Source organism: Coptis chinensis, chromosome 3 (assembly GCF_015680905.1).
Source record: "Coptis chinensis isolate HL-2020 chromosome 3, ASM1568090v1, whole genome shotgun sequence".
NCBI lineage: Eukaryota > Viridiplantae > Streptophyta > Magnoliopsida > Ranunculales > Ranunculaceae > Coptis > Coptis chinensis.
Genome location: NC_141458.1, coordinates 78,562,255 through 78,589,677, shown reverse-complemented (window position 1 = coordinate 78,589,677; position 27,423 = coordinate 78,562,255). Strand labels below are relative to the sequence as shown.

Genomic DNA, 27,423 nt, shown 5'->3' with positions numbered 1-27,423 from the left:
CAATGTACAGATCAAGATTGATGGGTCTGTATGGAAGCTAAAAGATGTAAGGCATGTTCCGGATTTGAGGAGAAACCTAATCTCAGTAGGGCAGCTACCAAGTGAAGGTTACACTACCCATTTTATAGGTGAAAGTTGGAAAGTAGCAAAAGGTGCATCGCTTATTGCACATGGAAAGAAAGATGGTACTCTCTATTTAACCACCAGTGGTTGTGGTTATGTTGATGTTGCTGATAACAAAGAAGATCCAAACACATGACATCGCAGACTTGGCCATATGAGTGAAAAAGGAATGCAAGTCCTTCATTCACAAGGAAAGCTACCAGGTTTGAAGTCTATTGGGATAGACTTATGTGAGAACTGCATACACGGGAAGCACAAGCGTGTTAGCTTTCAGAAAGTGGGAAGAACTCCAAAACAGCAGAAGCTTGAGTTGGTTCACACAGATGTCTGGGGTCCTTCATCTGTCTCCTCTCTTGGTGGTAAGTAATACTTTGTGACTTTCATTGATGACTCTACTAGAAAGGTATGGGTTTATTTCTTGAAGCAGAAATATGAGGTTTTTGATGTATTCAAGAAGTAGAGAGCTATAGTTGAAAATGAGACAGGGTTGAAATTGAAGTGTTTGAGATCTAATAATGGTGGATAATACAATGATACTGGTTTCAAGGAGTACTGTGCTGAAAATGGTATTCGGATGGAGAAGACACTGCCAGGGACACCTCAACAGAATGGGGTGGCTGAGAGAATGAACAGGTCATTGACAGAGCGTGCATGGTGCATGGTGCATGCGTATACAGGCAGGGTTACCAAAACTGTTTTGGGCCGAAGCAGTTAGTACAGCAGCTTACTTGATTAACCGTGGGCCATCAGTTCCATTAGATCACAGGTTACCTGAGGAGGTCTAGGGCGACAAGCAAGTAAGTCTCTCTTATTTGCGAGTGTTTGGATGTGTGTCATATGTGCATATCAGTGATCAGTCTAGGGGTAAACTTGACCCTAAATCACTGAAGTATGTATTCATTGGATATGGTGGTGATGAGTTTGGTTATCGATTTTGGGATTACCATAATCGAAAAATCATACAAAGTAGAGATGTGGTATTCAATGAGAATATAATGTACAAGGACAGAAATGACACACATGTTAGTGGGACTAACTTTGTTGACTTGGAAGACACTGAAGTTAGTTATGGCATAGTGCAACAACATGTTACTGATGTTCCACAATCAAACACAAAAAGTGGTGATGAGGTTGCTACATCACAGACTCCAGCTTCGACCAATGATCTTAGGAAGACTTCTAGGCAACATGTGCCGAGTCAAAAGTATCCCACATCCACTTATGTGACTTACTTGCTCCTTACTGATGGTGGTGAACCTCAGTGCTATGATGAAGCAATGAAGGTGGAGGATGCGAGCAAGTGGGAGCTTGCTATGAAAGATGAGATGGACTCCATCATCACAAATGAGACATGGGAGTTGTCTAAATTACCCATTGGAAAGAAGGCCTTGCATAACAAATGGGTATACCGAGTAAAGAAGGAGCATGATGGCTCTAAAAGGTACAAGGCTAGATTGGTAATCAAAGCTTACTACTATCAGAATGACTCTGGGTATTGTGGTAGCTGAAGGTTTACATCTAGAGCAGTTAGATGTTAAGACTGCATTTCTTCATGGTGACCTAGATGAAGAAATTTATATGCACCAACCGGAGGGTTTCATCATGAATGGTAAGGAGGAAATGGTGTGTAAGCTGAAAAAGAGCTTATACGGTTTGAAACATGCACCAAGATAGTGGTACAAGAAGTTTGATGGTTTCATACAAAAGAACAGTTTCTTCAAGTGCAATACTGATCATTGTTGTTACTACAAGAGGTTTGATTCTAGTTATCTTATTTTGTTGCTATATGTTGATGATATATTGATAGATGGGTCAGATATGAATGAGATTAAAAATCTGAAGAAACAGTTGGCAAGTGAATATGCTATGAAGGATCTGGGTGCAGCTAAGCAGATTCTTGAGATGAGAATCAGTAGAGATAAGGAGAAGGGAACTTTGACATTGTCTCAGGTTGATTATGTTGAACGTGTCATTCGAAAGTTCAACATGAGTGATGCTAAACCTGTTAGCACACCCTTGGGTAGTCACTTTCGGTTATCTAAGGAACAATCTCCCAAGACCCAGAAAGACATAAATTTCATGGCTAAGGTACCATATGCCTCAACCATTGGAAGTCTAATGTATGCAACGGTTTGCACGAGACGAGACATTGCTTAAGCAGTGGGAGTTGTGAGCAGATTTCTTAGTGATCCTAGAAAGCAACACTGGGAGGCAATTAAGTGGATACTGCACTACTTGAAAGGCACTACTAATGTCTGTTTGTGTTATCACAGAGGTGATATAAGACTGCAAGGTTATGTTGATGCAGACTTTGCAGGAGATACTGATCGCAGGAGGAGCACCACTGGTTTTGTATTTACTATGGGTGCAACAGTTGTTAGTTGGGTTTCACAATTATAGAAGATAGTTGCTTTGTCTACTACAGAAGCAGAGTATGTTGCAGTCACTGAGGCTAGCAAAGAGATGATATGGCTCCAAGGCTTGCTGGAAGAGTTAGGTTTGATACAAGAAGAAAATGTGTTGCATTGTGACAGTCAAAGTGCAATACATCTAGCGAAGAATTCAGCATTCCATTCGAGGACTAAGCATATTGATATACTCTACCATTTCATCAGGTCGCTTCTAAAAGATGAAGTAATAGTACTTGAGAAGATTCAAGGAAGTCAGAACCCAGCTGATATGTTGACTAAACCAGTGACTATTGAGAAACTGAAGCTCTGTTCAGCTCCGGTTGATCTTCTAGCTTGAGGATCGTTGTTGAAGCACACCATGATGCACCAGTTATACAAGGAGTACAGTTACTTTGTTTATCAGTCTCCAAGTGGGAGATTGTTATGTTATTAGAGTCTGATTGCAACTGCCAGCACATGAAGCCTTATCCAATTCGGTTTTGGTTTTGATAACCATTAGTTCATGGAGTTTGTTATGTACTAGGACTCTATAAGTGGAGTTAGTTATCATAACCAACTACTACACATGATACTTATCTCAATCAATTTTAGTTTCCCTTTTGCTTTAGGACTTGTATTCGATGGGAGTCTATAAATAGGACCCCATCCTTAGAGTTTTATCATCACACATTAGAGAGAAACTTGAGAGCATAGATTACAAATTAGGTGAGCTATTTTCTGAGTGTTTTGTGTGAGATTGATTGAGAGAGATATATTAGTATTTGTAACTACTTCTTGATAATAGTGAATTTTGGTGCGCTTGTGGATTAAGGCAATTGCCTAACCATGTATATCTATGTGTTCCTCTTCTTTGTTTTTCTTCTGAGTTTTCTAGATTCTAAATTCGTTGTGTTGGTTGGGATAGATCCCTAACACTCACAAGCAAAGTGTACCTTAATAGCAAACACCATATGCTAGCTAATTGCAATTAACCACATCCCCTAAATTTTCACTGTAAAATTTCCTGTGAGATTTGCGCATGAGGTTCAGGGAATTGAATAGTGTTGCAGCAGACAATTGAACTATATTTTCCACTATTTTTATTGTTAGGTGTATGGTATCCTATTTTCAATGCAGATAAAGTTACATGGGAAATGAAAGCAAGGTGGTGCAGGATCAAGGACACAATTCAAAATTGGCGGATCACTCATACTTGGAGGGAAGCCAACTTTGGAGCTGACTCAACTACGAAGAAAGCTTCAACATTCAACAAAGGAGTAGTCAGAGTGATTCTAGACCCGATTTTGTTACTAGAGTTGAAGCTCCTATCTAAACTTACTATAGGTTTGTGCAAATTAAATGTTTCAAATAGTTAAAATGCTCACCTCAATGCGCAAACTCCGTAACATTCTTTTTCGATCTTTCTAATAAAATTCCTTACTTTTCATGCAAAAAACAATCCAAGAATATCTTTCGTGTGAATACCCTTTTTTTAATCAGATTTAGCCACCATTGCGGATACCATGGCCTTCAAAATAGGCAACTTTGTTAAATTCCATGTTATAAGTGATGCTAGGAGAATTGTGACATTGAGAGATGGAGAGATACCAAGAAGAAAGACAAAGATTGATTAATTGATAGAGATTGAGTTGGTTAAAGATTGATTAGGGTTAGAGAGTTCTTGTTCTCTACCCAGAGTTACATATTTATACTAACCTACCTTGGGTGTGAAGTAACCCAAAACATGAAAATATAAACTACTATATACTGATGAGTTTGACTTATAGTCCACACTTATAAAAACGTGGGACTTTATATATGTCAACTACGTATAGGGGGCGCACGCCCTCAAACCAATAGCAAACAAGGGGTGCACTCCCTCATATTTTAATACTCCCCCTCAAGTTGTAATGCCGCAAACTATGCAAATTACAGCTTGAATTGCAGAAAGAAAATATAAGAATACAACTCCCCCGTTCGTAGAGAATTGTCTTTAGTTGAAGCACTGTCGGTATAGGCAATGGCCTAACCTGAATACTGAAGTTGTACCACAAGCACAAACTAAAAACATAACACCTGTTTGATGAAGACGTAGTGCAGTGATGATGTGACTGCAACATGAGAGATTAATAGAAATCTCGTGCTTTTCAGCCAAAGAGCTCAACAAGATATAGTAAGAATAAATGAAACACCTGAGTACTGGGCACAACTGCAGCATAAAAGGAATCAAAACTTGAAAAGCTGAACCATTAACGACAGGAACATATAATAAGCTCCTCAATAAGAAGGCTAAAACATAAAGCCGGTGAAACTAAGGGTGGAACTCGGGCGGGTTGAGGCATAACCCTAGCCCAACCCGAGTTTCAAATGCTTCAACCCGAGCCCGGGACCAAGTCCTATCCGATCCTTAAATTTTCAGCCCAAGCCCTAGCATGACCAATTTGGATTGGGTCGGATTATGTTGGGTTGGTCAGACTTTTCGGGTTTTTTTTTGTAATTAGAAGGCAAAAAACACCAAAATTGAAATCTTCTAATGAAATAAAAAAATATTTGATTGTATGGAAGGGAAGCTAACCTTGTTGATTATATTATTCTCTCTAAAATAGATATTCTCAACCTTATTTTTTATAAGAATAGAAAGATTGAAAGATATACGTACATATATGCACACGGGCTCGGGTTTTTCTGTTATTTGATATTCCAAAATCGAGTTAGGTTTTTATTTTACAAAACCAAACCCAGACCACGGACTTGACATGTTAGCCCAGGACCAACAAAAGTCGAGTTTTAGTCCATCGGGTTTGGGCTAACCCAACCCAAGTTCCACCCCTAGGTGAAACACTATAGAACTCATAACCATATGACATTAAAGGGAGTCAAACCTTGACAAATGAAAGAACTTATCAACCAACCAATAATCAGGAATTCAACAATATCATATTAGTTGAGACGAGGAGAAACTATTGAAGAATACGGAAAACTGGACCTGAATGCCTGAAGTGTGGGGGTGCGTGCCCTCTGATTTGCCTTTGGGAAGGGGTGCACGCCCTCGGATAAAAACTAGCCGGTTGAATTTTGTGAACAGTACCAGTGAACAGTGCGATGAACAGTACCGGTGAACATTACAATGAATAGTACTTGTGAATAGTAATGTAGACAATACGATGAATAATACTGTCAACAGTAAAGGTGAACATTACCGTGAATAGTAACCCTAGAATATAAGAATAGAATCAATGAAAATATCACCAGATCTGCTCGCCGGAAAAGAAAATCTCCAACAGAGAAAGAGAAGATTAGATCAACGAACATCAGTAGAAACGAACTTTTTCATACATATGAACACAACCTATAATTCGAAACATAAGAACTTCTTCTTGTGAGAAATATTGAAAATTGAATTGAATATTTTAAATTGAAAAAGAATTGATTTTGAGAGATTCATCTCCTAGCATACCACTAAACTTTGATTTGAACCTAATGCTCCGATACCATGTTAAATTCCATATTAGTAGTGATGCTATGAGAGCTGTCACATTGAGAGATGGAGAGATACCAAGAAGAAGAACAGAGATTGGTTAATTGATAAAGATTGAGGTGTGAAGTAATCTAAAACATGAGAATAGAAACTACTAGATACGGATGAGTTTGACTTATAGTCCACACTTATAGAAACGTGAGACTTTACCTATGTCAACTACGTATAGGGAGGGGGCGCACGCCCTCAAACCAAGAGCAAACAAGGGGCGCACGCCCTCATATTCTAATAAACTTCACCTGTAGAATTTTACATGTTGAGGCAAACAGTACATCTATAGGCAAGGAGTACTGTTTATAATCAACACCAAGTTTTATTCATTCGGACCTTATTGAAAAACAAAGGTAGAGAATAGCAAATTATGTAGTACAACAACACATAAACCACAAACAGAACATCCCAAACTAACAATAAATACTACCTGCTCAGCTGGGTCACACTGGAAAGGCCGGGTTTGCCACGATCTAAAGCCATGCTTTAAATTTGCTATGATTCTCATCTCCTTCCGCATGTATAAATTAGTTGTTTGGACTCTGTTGATATAGATCTTTTCATGGTATGCACACAAATAGGGCAGGTCATCTTCGTCAACTCTGCTCCGTCGATAAGTGGCAGAACTATCGATTCGAAATGAGAACTGATTTTCTTTCCCTTTGAATCTTGAATGTATGCTTTCAATAACTCGTTTGTTGTTTCTAGCAGAACATTGGTTTCATTTGAACCACTGAAACCACGAGTTAACTGTGAGCCACTTATCTTGATGAAATCTGTGGATCCTTTGTAAATCATTATAGTCCACAGTGCCTCTGTGTTATAGGCCAATAAAGTTTCTAAGTCCTCTGTCGCAGTATCTACAATTGGCTCTTCACATAGTTCTGTCCTGGACTTGGATACAATATCTAAGCGGTTCCAAAATGAGGACATTGTAGTCCCACTCAAACATGTACCTTTCATTTCTTCCACAGTAGACACAATGCGTTGCAAGTTTTCCAAGTTTTCATCTCCACCATTTGTTCCAACGTAAATGGCATTGATTTGGCTTCCGTTTGTACCGTTAATGGATCCTACCGCTTTAAAGAAACACTTTACCTTATCAAGATCATCCCCTCCATACAGGCACACAATTTCGCTTTGCTGCATAACAATTACCATACATAAAATGTGTACTCACATTGATTATTTAAAACAAAAACAAAATTAAATTAAATAAAGTTATATTCACACTGTGAAAAGTGTATATGATTAATTTATTATCAATGGAAAAGGTGAAACTTGTGTACATGCCCAATTTGATTGAAAAGTCGTCACGTTCTTGACCATACTCTCCATCGTCCAGCTCTTACTGATGGTCATTTCCATGTCTTTTGAGAAAGGGAAAGCTGAAGCACCCCATTTGTCTACCATTGGAAGTGCATCAGTCGAGATTACCTTTCCTTGTTTATTTAGCATCACCATAGTCGACTCTTTCTTGTAGTGCCACTCTTCTACAATGTAGTTAGAAAATGCCTTTTTCACTATTGAAGGATGACACCAATTCCAAGGCATTGAGCTAGCCACCTTACTAAATGATTGTTCCTCTACGTCAGTCCATTGAAAAGAAGAGTCCACCATTAGAATCCAAACGATTTTAAATTCTTTCTGTTGATGAATTTCTGCATAGGTTTCCATGAGATATTGTAGTTTCTCTGTACTGGTGTTCCATTCAGTGCAAAGGAAAGCAACTGATTTTCCTTTTAGCTCCTCTAAACTTACCTGAAGCACCAAGGTTGTGGAACATTAGGTCCATGTTGTTAGAATAGTTGTATCAACACAGCAACTAAAGTAGAAACGTAAGGAATGATGAGACAAGGACGAAGGACGAATTAATAGTAATAAATAACAAAGGCGCGGATTAGGTCAGTCTTAAGGAAAGATTTCACCCCTTCCAATGGTGCGAGAAAGGCAACAAAAAGGGCATCTTCCTCATAGGGTTCAATGGTTAACAGCAGCCTGACTTTGCACTAGAACAGACTACCCTCTAGAACAGCAATATAACTCTCTCTGGCGGCTACAGGAAGAAGAGAAGAAGAATAGGATAGGTTATAGTTTATGTTTCTCTGAGATGAGTTTTTGATCTGTTAAAGTCTATCCCCTCTATGGACTCACAGTCCTGTTTATAGAGGTTAGGTCGGTCTCCTAAACAGATAAGGAAGAAAGACCAACTCCTAATAGAACACCAAAACTTGCTGCTCAAGAAAAAAGCAAAACAAGTTTAGGCAATTGGTCAAACCACTACCCACAACCAAAAGCCCAAGCCCAAGCCTGAACCCGACCCGATGTGGTGGATAACCAATGTGGGACTATCTATTATGCACTAAAGTGGAGAGAACACTATTTGTTCATCTCCTCTACTTTGCACACACACACTAGTATTTAGAAATACACAAGAGATTCCAACAATTCCCCACTATTTCAAAATACTAATACTTCCCCACTATTTTGGAATAGGATATTACAAAAGAAAAGGGTTAACTAAATGCCAGAGAGAATCGAAAAAATAATGCATAAGATACTGGTGCTTTACGGGCTTGAACCAGTCATAGGGTAACATGTCTTATAATACGTGAAAGTGGTGGATTAAAAAATCTTTGAACCAACATTCCCTTATAGTAAAATAGATCACATGCACCCACATTGCTCTTTCATTATATGTTTGTTCTCATGGTGTTGTTAGCTTTTTGGCCCTTTTCTTTTGCACGTGTTCCATGAATGCTCTAGAGTACTTGCCCGTATACTCATAAGAACCGACCCAGTTCTACATTCACGTAGGTGGATATCCATCAAGTGTACATTGCAGTTAAAATACACTATCTCATTATAAAATGGATTATGGATTCCAATAAGAGTAAAATAACTCATCCTTACTCATTGCAATTCTAGTTATACAAAGTATACTATAGTACCATCTCGTCATAGGGTGGGACGTCTCATAAATAAATATGACGATAATACTGTAGGACAACGAAGTGACCTGTTTTTCCTTTTGAACCTACTTCATGGGATCGCCAATCACATAGGTAGGGTTGCCGTCAGTGTCGCCCTATATATGGGCATAAGTCCCATCCCCCTCGACGTATAACCACTTGCCTCCAAATAAGTGGTACGGTTAGACATGTGGCCAAACTAAGTCCGACCTAACATAATCTCTAGCAGCTGCTTGATTAAGTTATATCTCAAACTTATGTATATACATTTCCCATTGCACATATTTATTTATGTCTTAGCTATTGCAATGAGACAGTTGCAAAGCATAGACACATCATGAGGTTGTTTAGAGCCAATGGGAAGATTTGCTAAGAGGTTGCTAACCCACTCAACATTATCACATGCCTTTTATAAGATGATTAGCTTGGATAATATCCAAGACACTTAATTTCCACCAAGGGTAAACACATAAACATTACTGGATCCAGTTTATAACACATTACCCTTCCAACAATGATGGAAATCTACTAAATATAAGTCCATAATCAATAGCTCCGCTATAGTACTTGGATAAACTGACAATATCATCCAATGTTTCTTATAAGAACAATGGGTTATCAACTCAGTATGCCATTAATGTAGGCAATGTCATGTCTCACATATATAATTCATCAAGTACAATAGGCTACCAATGATATTAACATATTTGGTATGAGAAAACACAAGTAGATTATTTTTCATAAGATGGATATTTGCCACAAAAAGTGTTAACGCATGCTTACTATCATAATACCCATACTTTTCAATGAAAAATATTTCTACTACGTGCTAAAATAATATAATAAGACCAATATGAGTTATAATTCCTATATTCTCCAGTCATTCAATTCTGTAGTGCCCGAAATTCCCCTAGACCATCCGGCCGGTCTGGTTTAAGGTACGCTGTAGGCATCAACCATATTCAAACGTCAACATTTGGACAACTGAATATAGCAGTTACAGAAATGAGTTTAACAACATAATGAACTATCATTTTCAATGATGGTCTATTATGTGTTTCAAATAGGAATTTCTCTATCTCATACACATTCTCAATGCTAGCACTCATGATATTAAATCATCTAAACAAAGAGAGATTAACACATATGTCTTGCTTTACTCTAAAGAAAGGACACATCTTTATTAACAACGGTACTTTGACATCCATACGTCACCAATATGTTGTTGAATTGCTCATGCCATTTATAGGCGCTTGAATCAACTCATACAAAGATTTAACTAAATTGTATACCTTAAGCTCATCACCTGGTACTACTTGGTATTGTAGTTTTTCACAACTACTCAACTAGAGTCTTTAGAATTCTGAAGAAGAAATTCTAGTTACATGAGCAAGGTTCTAAAGTAGTATAAATCTTGTCTCTGAGTGAAACCCCTTGGCTATTATTATTAGCCTTGTATTTTGCAATACAACTATCATGTTTTAGTTTTCTCTTGAAGATCCAATTCAACCTATAAATCCCCCAATAAATCAAGAGTCCAGTTTATAAGAGTTGTATCCTTCAAAAAGGACACTTCTCATAGACAGACAATTTCCTTATAGGTTAATGAATCTTCCTCAAGAAACATATAAACATTATCATCGTGAATGGTGGATATACTCACTGATAGTCTTCTAAATTTCTTCTTCATAAATTATAGGATCCTCTTATGTAGTTCATTATGAACATCCAACCACTCTATGCCAATTTCATAGAAAGCACATCCTCAAATAAAATTAGCATATAAGACATTCAATAATAGTGTGGTATCTACAAGATTGTTATCACGCATGACAACTAAAACAAATATCACTATTATGAGTTTCACCAATGAACATCTACTAGATAGTTCTAGGTCTCAAAAATATTTCTTTTAGATTCATTCACAATAGCATTGGCAAGACACCCCCCACATTTTGAAACATTTTTGGATAGACCCAAGACCTTTTCATACTTTGTAGTTCAGTGTCTTTCTAATTATCTTGTGAGAAGAACTATGGTAAAACAGTGTCATGCATATGGGTCACCACCCCCCACAGTTCAATGGTTACTCAACCTAATCAAACTTACATGCAAAACACATTATACAGCTACAAACACTAAAAGAAACAACAACAATAATATGCATGCACTCTTATGACAAGAATATACTTTACTCAAGTCTATGATTATGGATCATATTAAATATAGTCATATTATGTTCATGCTATTTATATGAAAGGAAATCCACAAGTGATTCAAATGAATTTTAAAGAATAGAAGAATTAGATGAAAAAGGTTTTACCCAAGATAATATCATTATCATTCTTCTTTTCATCATTCAACATTCCAACTTACATAGAGAGACAATCCACACACTTGTACATCACCTTGGCTATTTATTCATAGTCATAGGAGGATAATGCCTAATAAGACAATCCACAAGTGTTACATCTCCTTGTCTAAAATAGTCACTAGAGGATATTGTCTAAGAAGACAATCCATAACCTTACATCTCCTTGGCTAAATTAGGTTTAGGAGGATATTGATTATTTCCCATATTGTTTCCTTTCGTAGACAACGATGCTCATTACTTAATAATATATGACATGGTTAAACTTCATGCCTATGTTAAATAATGCATTCATGCCAAACATGGTTAATATCATATCATAGGTTCAGGAAAAGTAAACTTTAACTGTACCCCTCACAACAAAAAGTATACGATATTTAAGCAAATCTAGCCACTGAATATGCAAAACAACTGAGGAATTCACCTCCTCTTTTTACATGAGCTCAAGCAAGATAGGATACCCTATTAACAATACCTCAAGTACTACCACAACATCTAATGGCTCAACCCATTAATATGTTCAGCTAAAAAAATTTACCAATAAACTATCATCAAGTTCAAAGTAAATCCACGATGATTAATATCCAAAACTAGCATGCTATATATACAACTTTAATATATGCTATATTGGATATAAGCTACAAGTTACTTCATCTAACATGTATTTTCACAATAGTACAATTATAACCATTGTCTAACAACATGTACACTCAATAGAGGTAAGCAATTATGCATTGAATACATTATAATTACTATCCAAGATTTGAGTGTGATTGATATTAAATATCTTAAGGTCTCTCTTAGACCATCTACATACATCTACATATGTACAAAAAAATAATAATATCAAACTACTTCTAGTCAAACCAATTAATATTTTAGTGATAAACATGTATAATTTGTTGACTAGGTTATTAAAGAAATTTAAACTTAAGGATTTTCCTCCTAATAAAACTAGCATGCAACTCAAGGCAAGAATATCACCATATAATCCAACCAGAAGAATTGCAAAGAGTGAAAGAATACGATACCTAACCGATTGAAAAACCGGATCACCATATTTTCCTCCTTCTAGAAAAATAGTTCAAAAGAACTGTAATTCTTAACCAACTCAGGACGAATTGGGTATCAAGCCTTATACCACTAGAAAGCTCTTTGAATCAGCTATCCAACACAAGAAGCAGATTGCAAAACCAAGCTCTGAGCTGAAAATTATCGCAGTTTCCGTAACGAGTGACGCAACTGTCAAAAAGACTAACTTTGACATTTTTCTTGATAGAAATCTCATATTTTACTCCCACAAACGTAGGAGAAAGGTCTACAACCATATAGGGTTTGATAAACCATAAAAGATCAATAAATATTCAATTTTTAATTGGTTTCCCTAACAAAAACAAAATTATTAGAAAATTTCTAAAGTCATAATCCAATAACACAAACAATAACTCAAAGTAAAAGACTTATCTTTAGATTGCCGTATTAAAGCACTCTCCTTTGTTCTACTACAAAATTCTTTTCTTAAGATTGTTAGAATAGTTGTATCAACACGCAAATAAAAAGAGAAACGAAGGAACAATGAACAAGGACGTATGACGAAATTAACAGGTAATAACCAAGGCGAATTAGCTAGTCATCCTAAGGAAAGATTTCACCCTTCCAATGGTGTAGAAAGGCAACAGTGGCGTCTTCCTCACAGGATTCAATGGTTAACAGCAGCCTGACTTTGCACTAGAACAAACTACCCTCTAGAACAGCAATATAACTCTCTCTCTGGCGGCTACAAGAAGAAAAGAAGAAGAATAGGATAGGTTATAGTTTATGTTTCTCTGAAATGAGTTTTCGATCTGTTAAAGTCTATCCCCTCTATGGACTCACAGTCCTATTTATAGAGGTTAGGTCGGTCTCCTAAACAAATAAGGAAGAAAGACCAACTCCTAATAGAACACCAAAACTTCTTGTCGCTTTCGAAAAAAGCAAAACAATTTTAGGCAATTGGTCAAACCACTACCCACAACAGTAAGCCCAAGCCCAAGCCTGAACCCGACCCGATGTGGTGGATAACCAATGTGGGACTATCTATCATGCACTAAAGTGGAGAGAACACTATTTGTTTATCTCCTCCACTTTGCACACACACACACTCGTATTTAGAAATACACAAGAGATTCCAACACGTGTGCTTGCTAGTTGCTATAGCGTTAATTACTGAGTGATGATTTAACCACGTGAGTCTAGGCATAATGCTTACAAGCGTTTTGAAGTCAGAAAAGCTTTGAGCATATATAAAATAATCTAAAGAGAGTACATGTATCAAACCTTTCCTCCATTAAGTGCCTTTTCTTCTGAAAATAATTTGATAACTAACTCGTGGATATCTTGATATTCAGCTTCGAAGAAAGTCTTGACCGCTTTAGTGGCTGCATCAAAATTTCCAACAAATGTATGAATGACAGGCTTAAATCTAGCTAGCAACTATAATGTGATTTTCCGTGATAAAATCATCATAGCTTCATTGTAGTGTCCCAAGAAAAACCAATGATATTCGCAGTTCAATATTTTCTCACAGATGTTTCCCATGCACTCAGTTATATACTTATGAGAATCAAGCAATTCCTTCAAAAAACACTCTTGTTGTTTGATCTGAGTGTCTGAAATAGTATACCTGTAATTATCAATTGGTTTCTTAGAACATGTCATATAATCACAGTGCATAGTTTGAAATAGTAACATCTTGTGTTTACTCTGTAATACTATGCTGGGAAATTAGCTATGACTTTTATTTTGCTCGGTAAGATAATTTCTTACTAATGAAGGTCATATTGCAAATGTGTATTACAATCTAGATTACCACGCCTTAGTTCACAAGGAGGGGGGTGAAGAATCAAGAAAAAGGAAGGAGGAGCTTACTTAGTATCCATTTCTATGCATGGATGACGAACATGTCAAAAGACCACAGTTTTGATGATTCGATAACTGACCATATGAAGCGCCTTCGTATCCTTTTGCTCTGCATCTTTGACTTTGCTTTCGTCCATATTCTTTTTAAACTGTATGACTGAGATAGCTACTTCGAGCAACTTCTCGACTAAAGTGGAAAGTGGCTTTAAACATGAGCATAGAGCCTCCTTTGTTTGTGGCAGAGAACGCCGCTTCACTGTGCACAACAACTGTGAGAGTGAATTTTCATGTGCCCTCTGTACCATGGTGAGGTAAAATTCGCCATAGCTCTTGGCAAATGCCGCCATAATCAATACTAGTTTGGCATCCCATGTGTAATTCAATACCGCATCGAACACATCAAAGGAAATTTCATGCTCTTCCATGTCACGAGCATTTGTGCACCTTATCTGCCCATTTGTCCAGTTAGATACAACCTTAATTAGATTGGTTTGTAAGATACAAAATTCTGGTTCTGAGAGGGACTAAAGGATTGAGATATGCCCATTTGCTTAGTTACTTTCATGTATTGCATTTCCCTTGTTCGGCCAAAATCACTTAATGAGTAAGGACTTGGGTTTATCACTAGTTACCCCAGGGTTAAGCAAAAGTTTGCCCATTCGATCTGTCATCGTCCAGTACATCGAAAGACTGTTGTTGAGATAACCCATGATGACTGTCACCTCTGCGCTCTTTGAAATTTTGTTTCGCGTTGTTTATGATAAATGGAGTAACATTGTAATAGTTAAATCTTCCATGTCTTGGCTTCGGTCCCAAATTAGTTTCCAGGTCTGAGTTTGTAGAGAAAAAGGGTGATTTTAGCTTTTTTCCATATAGGGCGCACCCTGCGCTCCCTTTTGCCTTGACATGGGCGCGGGTCGCGCTCATGCTTTGGTTGACTTCCAGGCTCTTCAACAAGCACCTCAAGGCTCCCTTTGCCTTCACATGGGCGGTCGCTACTCCACTATATTTCAAGATTTAATTTGACTTATTTCGGAAGTTATCTGAAATAGTATAAATATAGGTTTTTTCTGTAGAAACCTAACATAACCAAAAAGAAAGAGAGAGAGAGAGATTGTAAGAGAGAAATTATTAGTGAGTTGAGTATTCATTCTTTGTGACTGAATTGAGAGCTCTTGTAATATGTTACTCTGGACATCTAGTAAAGCTTGGAACTCGCCAGTGTGGACGTAGGCAAATTGCCGAACCACGATATATCCTTGTCTTGTGGTTGGTTCTCTTTTGCATTATTATCTTTACTTTATATGCTTGTTAAATTGTTAATGAGAAGCGTTGGGATAGTACTTGGAGGGTGTTGAAGTCTTGTCTACTCAGAATGATCGATCCTTGTATAGGATTGATCTATTTGTTGTGGGTAACGTTGTTCCCACATTGTCCTATTCACAACAATTGGTATCAGAGCGAAGTTTACGACCTAGGATTTTGAGTTTTGGTAAAGAACTATATTGCTCGAAATTTGTGTAGACAAGGTGTTCGATAAAATTTCTGAGTGAGATTTTTTTTTTTTGGGTTATTGTGTGTGACTTGAAAAATAGGCTCCCAAGATGTCAAATACTAGATTTAAAGTAGAGAAGTTTGATAAATAAGCAAAAGAAAAGATGGCGAGGGTGATGTCGAATGAGATGACTTCCACAAGCAAGTGGAAGGATAGTTCGAAGAAACCTTTAAAACATGTACGGTGCTACAATTGCAAGGAAAAGGGGCATTATCTATGTGATTTATCTAGGCCGAAAAAGAGTAACAAGATGAGTGGTAAGTTTGAGAATGAGGAAGTTAGTGAAGCAAGTCTTGCTTCTGGCTTCGATGGGGATGATGTAAGTCTTTCGGTGTCTACACAAGACGACCACATGACCGATACATGGATTCTTGATTCCGGGTGTTCCTACCACATATGTCCAAATAGGAAGTAGTTTGCTACCTATGAGAACTTGAGTGGAGGTTCCGTTTTGATGGGCAATGACGTTGCTTGTAAGACGTTTGGGATTGGAACTGTTCGAGTCAAGATGCATGACGGTGTGGTAAGGACTTTAACCGATGTGAGGCATGTTCCCGAGTTAAAGAAGAACCTCATTTCTCTTGGTACCTTGGATTCCAAAGATCACAAGTTTGTGGGAAATGGTGGAGTCCTAAAGATCCTTAGTGGCTCTTTAGTCATTATGAAGGGTCAAAGACATGGAAACTTGTATACTTTGTTGGGTAGTACAGTAATAGGCGATGTAGCAGTGGGTACATGTAGTGATGATTCTGAGTGCACAAAATTGTGGCATATGCGCCTTGGGCATATGAGCCAAAATGGATTATCTGAGTTGTGCAAGCGAGGGCTACTAAAAGACTTAGAGAAGCCAAGTATGGAATTCTGCGAGCATTGTGTTTATGGCAAGCAGTGCAGAGTCAAGTTCGGTACGCAAGCATAAGACGAGAGGCATCCTGGATTATGTGCATACGGATGTTTGGGGACCTTCTAGAGTGACTTCTAAGGGAGGTAACCGGTATTATGTCTCTTTCATCGATGATTATACACACTATGTGTGGGTATATATCTTGAAGTCCAAGAATGAAGTTTTCGAGACATTTAAGAAGTGGAAGGCAAAGGTTGAGAATCGCACAGATAGGAAGGTGAAGACTCTACAGTCTGACAATGGTACTGAGTATACCTACAGGCCTTTCCAAGAGTTTTGTACGCAATGAGGGGAGTTGCGGACAATCGGACGATGATGGGGCGCGCCCTTGATAGAATGGGTTAGCGAGAGAAATGAATCGCGACGTTGCTTGAGAAAGCTAGGTGTTTGCTTTCCAATGCCAATCTTGGCAAAGAGTTCTGGGCAAATGCAGTGGCCATGGCGTTCTACTTGTATAATAGATCACCAGTTCCGGCGATAGACTGCAAGACACCTTATGAGGTGTGGACAGGGAAACCAGCTTATTATGGTACTTTGCGCGTGTTTGGATCTAGTACTTACTACCACATGAAGGATAGTAAGCTTGATTCTAAAGCTAAGAAAACAATATTCTTGGGCTATGTAAAAGGAGAAAAGAGATACGGATTGTGGTGTCTAGAGAACCACAAGTTCCTGGTTAGCAATGAGGTTACCTTTGATGAGGCTTCAGTGCTACATTTTAGCAGGCCGGAGAAGACTGAAAATAGTGGTGATTCTATAGAATCTCAAGTAATTGAGATAGAAGTGTCTGAGGATGCTAAAGAGAGTGAGGTTCTTAGTGAAAGAACTATTCAACAAGAAGTAGAGTCTCAACAACCTGAGCAGCAAGCTTTGGCTAGATCAAAGCCAAAGAGAAATGTGAAACAAGTTATGAAGTATGGGCATGATAAGCCAGTGAAACATTATGGTCAACCGGACTCGGTTGCCTAAGCACTGAATATTGAAGATGATGAGCCAAATAGCTTCAAGGAAGCTGTTAAAGATGCTCATTACAGAGATTAGTCAGTGGATATGCAAAAAATGGTGGAGGCTCGTGACAATTTTTGTACTTGGGAATTTGTTTCATTGCCTAAGGGCAAAAGGGCTTTGGGTTGTAGAAAGTTCTCTATGGAGTTGAGTTCCAACATTGGTTGGAGGTACTCCACAAATGGTGGAGGCTCATGCATTGTTGATTGATGCCTTTTGTAGGCATGGCCCTTTGTGGGCGTGATTGCTCTTTGTGAGCATGACTCTCTATGAAAATAGCTTTTTGTGGGCATGACGTGCTCTTCGTGGGCATGACTCTCTATGGGTGGCTCTTCGTGAGCAAGACACTCTTTGTGGGTGGCTCTTCGTGAGCATGACAGTCTTTGTGGGTGGCTCTTTGTGAGCAAGACACTCTTTGTGGGTGGCCCTTTGTGGGCATGGCCCTTCGGGGTAGTTGACTGCGAGTTTTCCTTGTTGGATGTGTTCGGCTCGGTTTTATGTGTTAAAACCTCACCGAGGTGGAGAATGTAGAGAAAAAGGATGATTTTGCTTTTTCATATAGAGCACAAAACTTCCCTTTTTGCTTGACATGGGCTGGTCGCCATGCCTTGGTTGACTTCCAGGCTCTTCAGGGCACCTGCGCTCCCTTTTGCCTTCACATGGGCGCGAGTCGCGCTCCACCATATTTCAGCACGAATTTGACTTATTAGTGAGTTGAGTGTTCATTCTTTGTGACTGAATTGAGAGCTCTTATAATATGTTACTCTGGACATCTAGTAAAGTTTGGAACTCGCCAGTGTGAACGTAGGCAAATTGTCGAACCACGGTATATCCTTGTCTTGTTGTTGGTTCTCTTTTGCATTATTAGCTTTACTTTATATGCTTGTTAAATTGTTAATGAGAAGCGTTGGGATAGTACTTGGAGGGTGTTGAAGTCTTGTCTACTCAGAAGGATCGATCCTTGTGTAGGATTGATCTATTTGTTGTGGGTAACGTTGTTTCCGCATTATCCTATTCACAACAGAGTTCGAATACCCTAAGCACAATAAATGACTACTATAAATTAGTAGATTTGTACTTACCAGCCTAATGAGACGACGGATGACATCACAAATGTCCTCTTGCAAATCAAGTGGCTGCTTGGTAGAGCAATCGTTGTCTAATTCTTGCGAAGCTTTTTCATTCAACACCTCTAGGGACTGAGCGATGAAATTAAAATACATGACAGTTTATGAAGAGAGAGATTAGTTTGCAACTTTCGATATACATCTCCAATCCATTCATATCTAATATGAACTTTACCCTAAGGCATGAAGAATGTGCATATATGCATCATATTGTACATATTCTCAAAACACCAAGAACAAAAGATTTTGAACCAGATGATTGTGGAAAGTGGATTTCCTTTAAGCTAATATATATATATATATATATATATATATATATATACTCCACTGCATTAGTATGAATCTGACACTCGAGTAGAGTAGTAGGTATGCCTGCAAACTTGAACATTCTCCTGCTTGAATAGTTTTTAACAAGATCAAACAGGGCGCTGGTTATTCTTGCTAGTTGCTGGGTACGTTGTTCCATACCAAAATTACTAAGAATTAAAGCATATGCAACCTCGGACAAATACATGGACGGAGCAGTAATCTACCGAAGGTAGAGCACTAGAACAGCAGTAGAACATTATTTCAAATACTATTGAATGGGCGAAGCCTTGTAGTTTCAGGAGTTTTTGTGCTGATAGTGATACAACACAAGAGTTTCTTCAAATTTTCGGAAAAACATTCTATATATGAGACTCAATCGATCTAGATACCATCAGGCATATCAGAATATTTGTAATAATCGTTTCTATCTTATTTCCTATAATCAAAGCAGGTTTGATTTATTGGATCTTAGGTCCCGTCTATCCAATGCCCTAAGATCAGCGTTCCTTGAATGGCAGAGAAAACTAATGATAAACCAGTTCGGTCACAGAATACTTAAAATGAAGGTTACAATCAAGTAAGTGGTATCATTTCAAACAAATATTTATTCGAAAATCTACATTCAAAAGTAAAGTATTAGTTTTTTCCCTCCAATAACCATTTTTTAACTAATACCTATCCACATATGAAACAAAACTTCCAAGTTCCAACATCTAAATAATCGTGATTGATATGTAATTTGACATGTTAATGAATATAGTATACACAGGTATTGTGACAACGTACGTACCGAATTCACGCAGTAGCAAAAGATTTTCTTGATAACTATCAAAAGGGATTGGCAGTTGAATTGTGTTCGCTGTACTGATATGTACTTCTCTTCAATTAGCTTAAGCACCTGTTCTTCCTCAGATGATAGACACAACTCACTGCTTCTGCCCTCCTTCAGCATGCCGCCAATACAACTTGAGTCATTTTCATTTTGCTGGACGCACGATGTAGTGGATATACCAATATTATGTGAGACCTCTTTTTCCACGGACAAAGACTGAGCAGACTTGTAACTAGCCGAGACTTTTTCCTGAGAAGACAACGAGGATTGTTTTCCTGATGAAACCATTGTATTCTTTGCACCAGCACAAAGACACAGAATCTAGATAGACTCTTATATGACTGTGTAACTTTAGGATGTTAACAAAGATGGTGGTGTGAATGTACAGCAACTTGCACTAATCTTGGGTTGGTTATAAAACCGCACTAATAGCATCTCTAGGTGGTGGTAGTATACTCTTCAAATTTGAAGAAGAAATTTGGAGAATCCAGACGCAAATTTTGATCAACTCTAAGTGGTCGCAAATATCGACCACAAAATTGATTGTAGAGCCCACCACACGCGCCATTACTAATGTCGCGTGCTATCGAGTAGAAAGTCGGGAATTTCACAAATTGCTTCATTCTCACCCAATACTCCAAAACTATCTCTACAACCATTTCATTTTACATGGCTTCTTCTTCATCATTGCAGAAAACTAGCCAACATACCGATATTGGCGAATCAACTCAACAACCATGTTATTTTGATACACTCGATCAAGAGAGGTGCCAAATTTGCACCTCAAGAAAACACCTAGCGTTATCATGCAAATATCTGAATGCAAGGTGTCCTAAAGCACCACATTGCCAAGGTTATATGATCATACATAGAAGTTGTAATGAAGATGCTGAAAAAGTAAGATTTTTGAAATGCATGTATGATATATGTCCTGGTATGGAATATAAATATATGGAGATAGTTTATTGATATGCACGTGTTGTGGCAAGGATGATAATTGGTATAGGTATTGCCCCTATGCACAGATACCACGCCTAAATGGTTGTGATGGTGTTAGAGAGCTGAAAAATTTTGCGAACCTTGAAGGAAAAGATCTTCATCTATTGAAGTGTTTAGTGTGTGGAAAATGTGAGTGGTTGGGTGCTATAATGGAAAAGGTTAAGAGTGGTTAATCATTTTATTTTCTATGACTATGTAACGTAATATGTTTTTTTTAATATGAATAAACTTTTATTTTATATAAATATATGTTAGTTTAAATTAAAATATATATATAATAAAATAGAAATTGATTAACATTGTTTATTAATGATTAAGAATAAATATACATCTACTAAATTAAATTAAATTACAACAATCAACATCGGTCACCCCTAATGCTCCATAGATGCTCGAAAAGGTCATTTTTAAGTCTATCATGCATAGTCTTTGATTGAACACGTAGAGTCCCCTCAATATAGTGTTCTCGAGTAGGTGGGATATATGGTTGCCCTTCTGGATCAGGAATGTACCTCCTCATTTCATAATTTTTATGCTTAGCTCCAATTATCATATTGTGCAATATAATACATGCTCGATCTCATAACAGTACTCATTGTCTCCACATGCCATAATTTGCAAGATTTTGCCAAAATCTCAAATTTAGATTGCAAAACCCCAAAAGCTCTTTCAATATCTTTCCTTTCAACTTCTTGCATTGTTGCGAACCACTTCGTCTTTAGAGCATTAGGGTTTGAAATTGTTTGTATAAATGCCGCATAGTCAGGATAGATATCATCGGCTAAATAATAACTCATATTATAGCTATGTTGATTTACATCAAAATAAACAGGTGGAGAAGTACCATTGATCACGTGCTCAAATACCGGCGAGTTGTCCAACACGTTGATGTCATTGTGTGACCCTGGCATCCCAAAGAAAGAATGTCATATCCACAGGTCTTCGGTTGCAACAGCTTCGAGAATAACAGATGGTTTTTCATAACGACCACTATAAGCACCTTGCCATCCAGTTTGACAATTATGTCATTCCTAATGCATATAATCAATGCTTCCCAACATACCCGGCCATCCACATATGGCAGAATGTGAAAGCAAGCATTCTATATCTGCAATATTTGGCCTTCGCAAGTAGATTGAGCCGTACAATTTGATAATTGCATCACAGAAATGCCTCAACGCCTGGTTTCCACTTTGCTCATAAATGTATAATTGATCGTCAATTTGATCAGCCACCGTACCATAACCAAGAATACGCAAAGCTGCAGCCACCTTGATCAGAGGATCTATTCCAGGTTTACCAACATTGTTAAATTTAGGCTGAAAGTACTTAAAATGAGTCTTAATATCATTGAAGATGTGAATGAATAAATATTTTTTCATACGAAAGCGCCGTTTGAAATCCTCTTTCGGAAAAATAGGACGATCGACGAAGTAGTTGGCCTTCAAGATTTCCAAAGTCAAAGCATAGTTTCTATGTTTCACTTTTCGACCCTTCTTTGAACCACCATGCGGTGCCTTCGGAGCATGTACTTGTGCTTGTGCAAGTATAGCCAAATGGTGCTTCATAAGGGGAATGGCATTAAAAAATTCTTCATCAAGACTATCTGCCGAGTCTTTCACTGAAGAAGATGAAGAAGAAGACGACGATGAATATGAAGATTGAAGGGGAAAAATCTCATACACTTCATGATCCATTTTTTGGCAATGTGTATGTGCTGTTTGTTAAGGATTGATGTGAAATGGTTGAGTTTTTTTATAAGAATGTTTGAGATGAGTTTATGTAAAATGGAGAAGGAGATGAGTGTAGATATATGGATGTAGAATTCCAGCCATTTTTTTCCCATTGGAGCATGCGACATTGGCAATGGCGCACGACATTAGTAGTGGCGTGCCACAATAGCACTGGCGCGGGGTGATGGTCAAAGTCAAAAAAAAAATTGGGCGACATTTGCAATGGCACGCGACATTACCAATGTCGCTCTGCATCCGCATCCGTGTCCAAATTGCCAAATTTGCGAACAAGAATACGAACGAACAGGTTATACGACCGAATTTACTACCATCTAGAGTTGGAATTCCGGAAAATTCCAAATTATTTCTTCAAATTTGAAGATTTTGACAGGTGATACTACCACCTAGAGATGCTCTAATAGTGTATTTTTTCTTGCCGTTACTTAACAACCGTCAAGTCATTCTTATTCGTATTAACGTGTGTTACATGTGAGTTGTAGGTCCAAACGCAAACCACTGGCGACATATTATATCACTCCACAACATAACAACATAACTAAAAAGACAATGGTGGCTGTCATTTTTGAATTGTTATGAAATAAATAACATATGGATAGACAGGGCCGACCTTGGGTTTCAAGGGGCCCTATGGAAGCTCCCGAAAATGGGGCCTATATATTAATAAAAAAAAAATAACAACAAAACTCGCAAAATATTTTTTTCTTACCAAATCACTTCTGACTGTCCAAAGGGATATGGAGGACATGGACCAAGCATCACAGAGTACTCTTAACACAATAAAACTTAAAAAGAAAGGTACACTAATAAACTACTATTGATCAAAAATAGATCTTGAAGCATTTTTACTTGCGAAATCACTAATTACGCTTGCATAGTCAATTTTCTCCACCAATTCCTTCTCAATGGACAACATAGCTAACCCATTCAATCTTTCTTGTGACATACTTGACCGAAGGTAAGATTTTATCAATTTCAACTTTGAAAAACTTCTTTCTCCAGATGCAACTGTAACTGATATGGTTACTAATATTCTGTAAGAAATCCATGCATTTGGAAAACAACTAGCTGTTAACTTCAAATGATCTAACACATCAACCGCCTTCTTTATGCTTTCTAGCAAATCTTCTCTCAATATATGTAGTTCAGAAAATAACTCCCTCCCATCAATATCAAATATTGTGTCGTGCTTCAAATACTTTTCAAGGTTCTCACAAGAAGCTTTTAAACTAGTATTATTTGCAGACTTCAACGTACTTCTCCAAATCATACAAAAACCCAAAAGTTCCTTCAAATTTTTGAAATTCTTCAAATCGACTCCTTAATGAAGAAAGAGCTTGGTCAACTATATATATAAAGTAGTGGACTCTGAACAACTCTTCAGCAGATTGTGGCAGTTCTTCAGTAGCATTTTCATCAAACTATCTCTTTCTACGAATGATACGTTTTTCACGAAAAACAGGTTCAATATGCATGGTAGTCGCGATCTCCTTAGCCTCCACCATAGCCTCATCAAATCCAGTTACTTTATACCTCTCAAAATATGAAATGATCCCTTCCAAATTCTTTATAGCTACATCCATGTGCATGTCTTCCTTTTGCAAGAGTTTGCTAACAGAGTTAACCTATAACAATACATTATACTAAATAATCATGCCAACCAAGAATTCAAAAAAATTCCAGCTCGTGTGTTGCTAAAGACTCAGCATCACTCTTTGTCTTTGGATCATCACTAGTATCAACCAAGTGAAGTAAAGCATCTCGAATCTGTGGAGCCTGCTCTTTTATCGTTGCAACACTGTCCAAACGGCTTTCCATACGTGTTGGTGCCAATGTCTTAAGAGTAAGACTACCTTGAACTTTATCTTTAACAACTTTCCACCACTTTGTAGATGAAGAAAACGCCGAATATATACATTGCACCACTCCGAAAAAAGATACAACTTTTGGACAAGAGTTCGCCATATCACATAGAGCAAGATTAAGTGTGTGACAACCACATGGAGTATAGAATGCTCTAGGAGCAACTTTGAGCAATCTATTTTGTACACATTTGTGTTTCCCTTTCATATTGGATCCATTATCATAACCTTGGCCTCTAATATTACCAATGTCGAGTTCAATAATATCTAGCATATCTTTCAGTTTATTAAAAAGTCTCAAACCCGATGTGTCATCCACTTTCCAAAATTCTAAAAAATATTCTTCCACCCTCATTGGACTTGTTGAAACATTCACACACCATACAATAAGAGACATTTGTTCTTCATGACTTGTATCAGGTGTATAATCAAGGATGACTGAGAAATACTTTGCATCTTGGATTTTCTTCACTATCGCACCTTTAACCTCACCTGCCAACATTTCTATCAATTCATTTAATTTTGAATCTTGTGACCAAGATAATGATGATTAATTTCATGCTTTTGGATATGTTGGAAGTGTTTCTGGATAATCGGATCAAATTTACCCATCATTTCAATTATACTAAAAAAAAATCCATTGTTCTCTTCATAAATCTTCTCATGTTTCCCGCGAAATGACAAATTATTCTTAGCAAGAGTTTTCACAACAACAAGTACCCTCTGTAAAAATTCCCTCCAATGTTCTCTTTCTTTTGAAATCTGATCCTGAAGATGTTTATCAATAGTTTCATTCTTGTCTAGTCGATCCACCAATTCAATCTAATATTTAAGTCGTCTTTTGTGCTCATGTTGTTTAAGCCTTGTTGTAAGATTTCTCCAATTGTCATATCCTTCATCAATTAATAGAGTAGACTTTCCATTTTGCTTGAACAATTTACAGCAAAAGCAATATACCTTGTCTAAAGCATGTGAATAGACGAGCCAACTTCTATCTTGCTTCTCCCCATTCTCTAAATGTCGAGTGTAATAAGAGGAAGAAAATCGCCTCTTTTCAGATTTTCTAGGAAAATTACGACTATGATCTCTTACTGGACCCTTTTGTACAAGTAAGTCTTTTAAATTTTGGTCAATCTTATTCCAATTTCCTAGATCATAATAATTCACCAGTCCTTCATAATCATTATTGGCTTGTGCATGTTCTTCAATCACCACATTTTCAGATTCCACATTATCCAATTCTTCATTAACCGGTTCCTTATTTACCAATTCTTCAAACCTTTCATTAATTCGTTCCTCATTTATCAACTCTTCATGCCTTTCATTAATTTGTTCTTTATGTACCAACCTTTGATGTTCCTCAAGCATTTGTTCATCATTTACTCTTCTCCATTGATATTGTCATTCTCATGTATATCGTTAACAGGATTTGCATTTGAACTATCTGCTTGTTTCGTAGTCGTAAAGAATTTTTTTATAGCTCCTGCTTGAGATTGAGCCAATGCTTCCATTCTTTGTTTCTTTTTCCTTTTTTCATTACCAGATGGATACGCTCTAGTCCCCGCCTTTCGAAAAATTCTAAGAAAAACAACAACCTGATAGTCTGATACATCTTTTTTAGTTAAAGTGGCTTGGCGCTTGTCTACTTGAAACTTGATGAATGATAAAAGATAACCTATTCAAATAATTTAATATCCAATTGAAAAAACAACAGGAGAAATTAAATAATCCCTCCTACTAGTTAAAAAAAGCAGTGAAAGCACCAACGAAGTAACGAACCATGCCTTGTTCATATTAAATAATCCCAAACTAAAGCACATGGGAACTTAAAAAAGAAAGGATTGATTTGGATTATATAAAAAAAATGGAAATATCAAATATCAAATATCGGATGAAAAAACCCTTTATGAATTTAGAAAGGCGAAAAACAAAGCCAAAAAAGAGGGAAGATAATACGCAGAAGGATAATTGGGTTTTGTTTTCCTTTACATTGAATCGGACTTTTGTGCAAGTGGACTTTTTTTTTGGTGGGCTAAATCAACTTTTAAGTTGACACAGTAATGGGTTTAAGTGGCAAACGAGGCCTTTAGATTTAGCAAACATTTGGGGACCCTATGCAAGGACTTAGGTAGCATAGGCCCAGGGACGGCCCTATGGATAGACCAAACTTTTAATTAAAACGGACTAGCTAGCTATATATCTAGCTTTTTTTAGAATCTTAAGATGTAGCAAACTAAGTTTTGGCATTTTTCTTACAATGCATAATGCTTTCATCAATTGCAAATTTTGCAATTACAATTTTTTAGGCTTTAGGTTTGATAGGAGCTGTGGTGAATGCAAATTTTGTCACCATTTGCCAATGGAAAATTTGCCAAGTGACAATTGCAAATAATTTGTGGAAAATTTAAATTTGCAACTGTTTGATGATACTGTGGCAAATATCATTTACCGTGATTTACAACAATTTGTTGTTGTTTGATTATCAAAATTTTCCACAACAAATATTTCATTTTTTCATTTTTTGTGCTTTTAAAATATTTAAGATTTAAAAATTATAGCCATTCTCCTGACTTCACCAAATTCCAATCTCCTGCGTTGTAGATGAGTTGAACTTTTGAGTTGAGGGTGTTATGGTTGCATCCTCTCTAGAAAACTGAAGTTAACATTTATTCAAATTATGGAGATTCGATTGATGCATTCTACCAATGAAAGAATTCATAAATGAGCATGCTATGTTTGCAAAAAATATAGGCTTTTGATTGTGTTTCGACAATATTTGCCAAAACACATTAGTTG

General features: G+C 37.3%; 4 protein-coding genes and 1 pseudogene across 50 annotated transcripts in view; all 5 read right to left on the bottom strand.

Moving 5' to 3' along the window:
• The window catches only part of LOC147510974 (putative mannitol dehydrogenase), a 32,534-nt gene extending 25,355 nt beyond the window's left edge, over nucleotides 1–7,179 (bottom strand). For 39 of the 47 annotated variants that reach the window (XM_086602798.1, XM_086602789.1, XM_086602799.1 and 36 more), the window contains exon 1: nucleotides 6,473–7,122. The gene's annotated coding sequence lies outside the window, so the exon portion shown is untranslated. Of the gene's footprint in view, nucleotides 1–6,472 lie in introns of all 47 variants that reach the window. The other 8 variants (XR_015219138.1, XR_015219139.1, XR_015219140.1 and 5 more) reach the window with 2 other exon arrangements.
• On the bottom strand, nucleotides 6,547–14,724 carry LOC147510973 (protein SIEVE ELEMENT OCCLUSION B-like). The gene is made up of 3 exons (XM_086598313.1): nucleotides 14,364–14,724; nucleotides 7,336–7,803; nucleotides 6,547–7,185 (listed from the first exon to the last, which is right to left on the bottom strand). The coding sequence occupies exons 1-3, from the start codon at nucleotides 14,706–14,708 to the stop codon at nucleotides 6,547–6,549; spliced, it is 1,452 nt and encodes a 483-aa protein (XP_086454439.1). The 5' UTR covers nucleotides 14,709–14,724.
• Nucleotides 14,725–21,550: 6,826 nt separating this feature from the next.
• On the bottom strand, nucleotides 21,551–22,711 carry LOC147510972 (uncharacterized). Its single transcript, XM_086598312.1, has 2 exons — nucleotides 22,078–22,711; nucleotides 21,551–21,918 (listed from the first exon to the last, which is right to left on the bottom strand). The coding sequence occupies exons 1-2, from the start codon at nucleotides 22,709–22,711 to the stop codon at nucleotides 21,551–21,553; spliced, it is 1,002 nt and encodes a 333-aa protein (XP_086454438.1).
• Nucleotides 22,712–23,579: 868 nt separating this feature from the next.
• Nucleotides 23,580–24,240, bottom strand: LOC147510971 (uncharacterized; annotated as a pseudogene).
• Nucleotides 24,241–24,433: 193 nt separating this feature from the next.
• Nucleotides 24,434–25,995, bottom strand: LOC147510970 (uncharacterized). Its single transcript, XM_086598311.1, has 3 exons — nucleotides 25,585–25,995; nucleotides 25,236–25,395; nucleotides 24,434–25,119 (listed from the first exon to the last, which is right to left on the bottom strand). Exons 1-3 carry the CDS (start codon nucleotides 25,993–25,995, stop codon nucleotides 24,434–24,436), a joined length of 1,257 nt encoding a protein of 418 aa, XP_086454437.1.
• Between the last annotated feature and the right edge of the window lie 1,428 nt (nucleotides 25,996–27,423).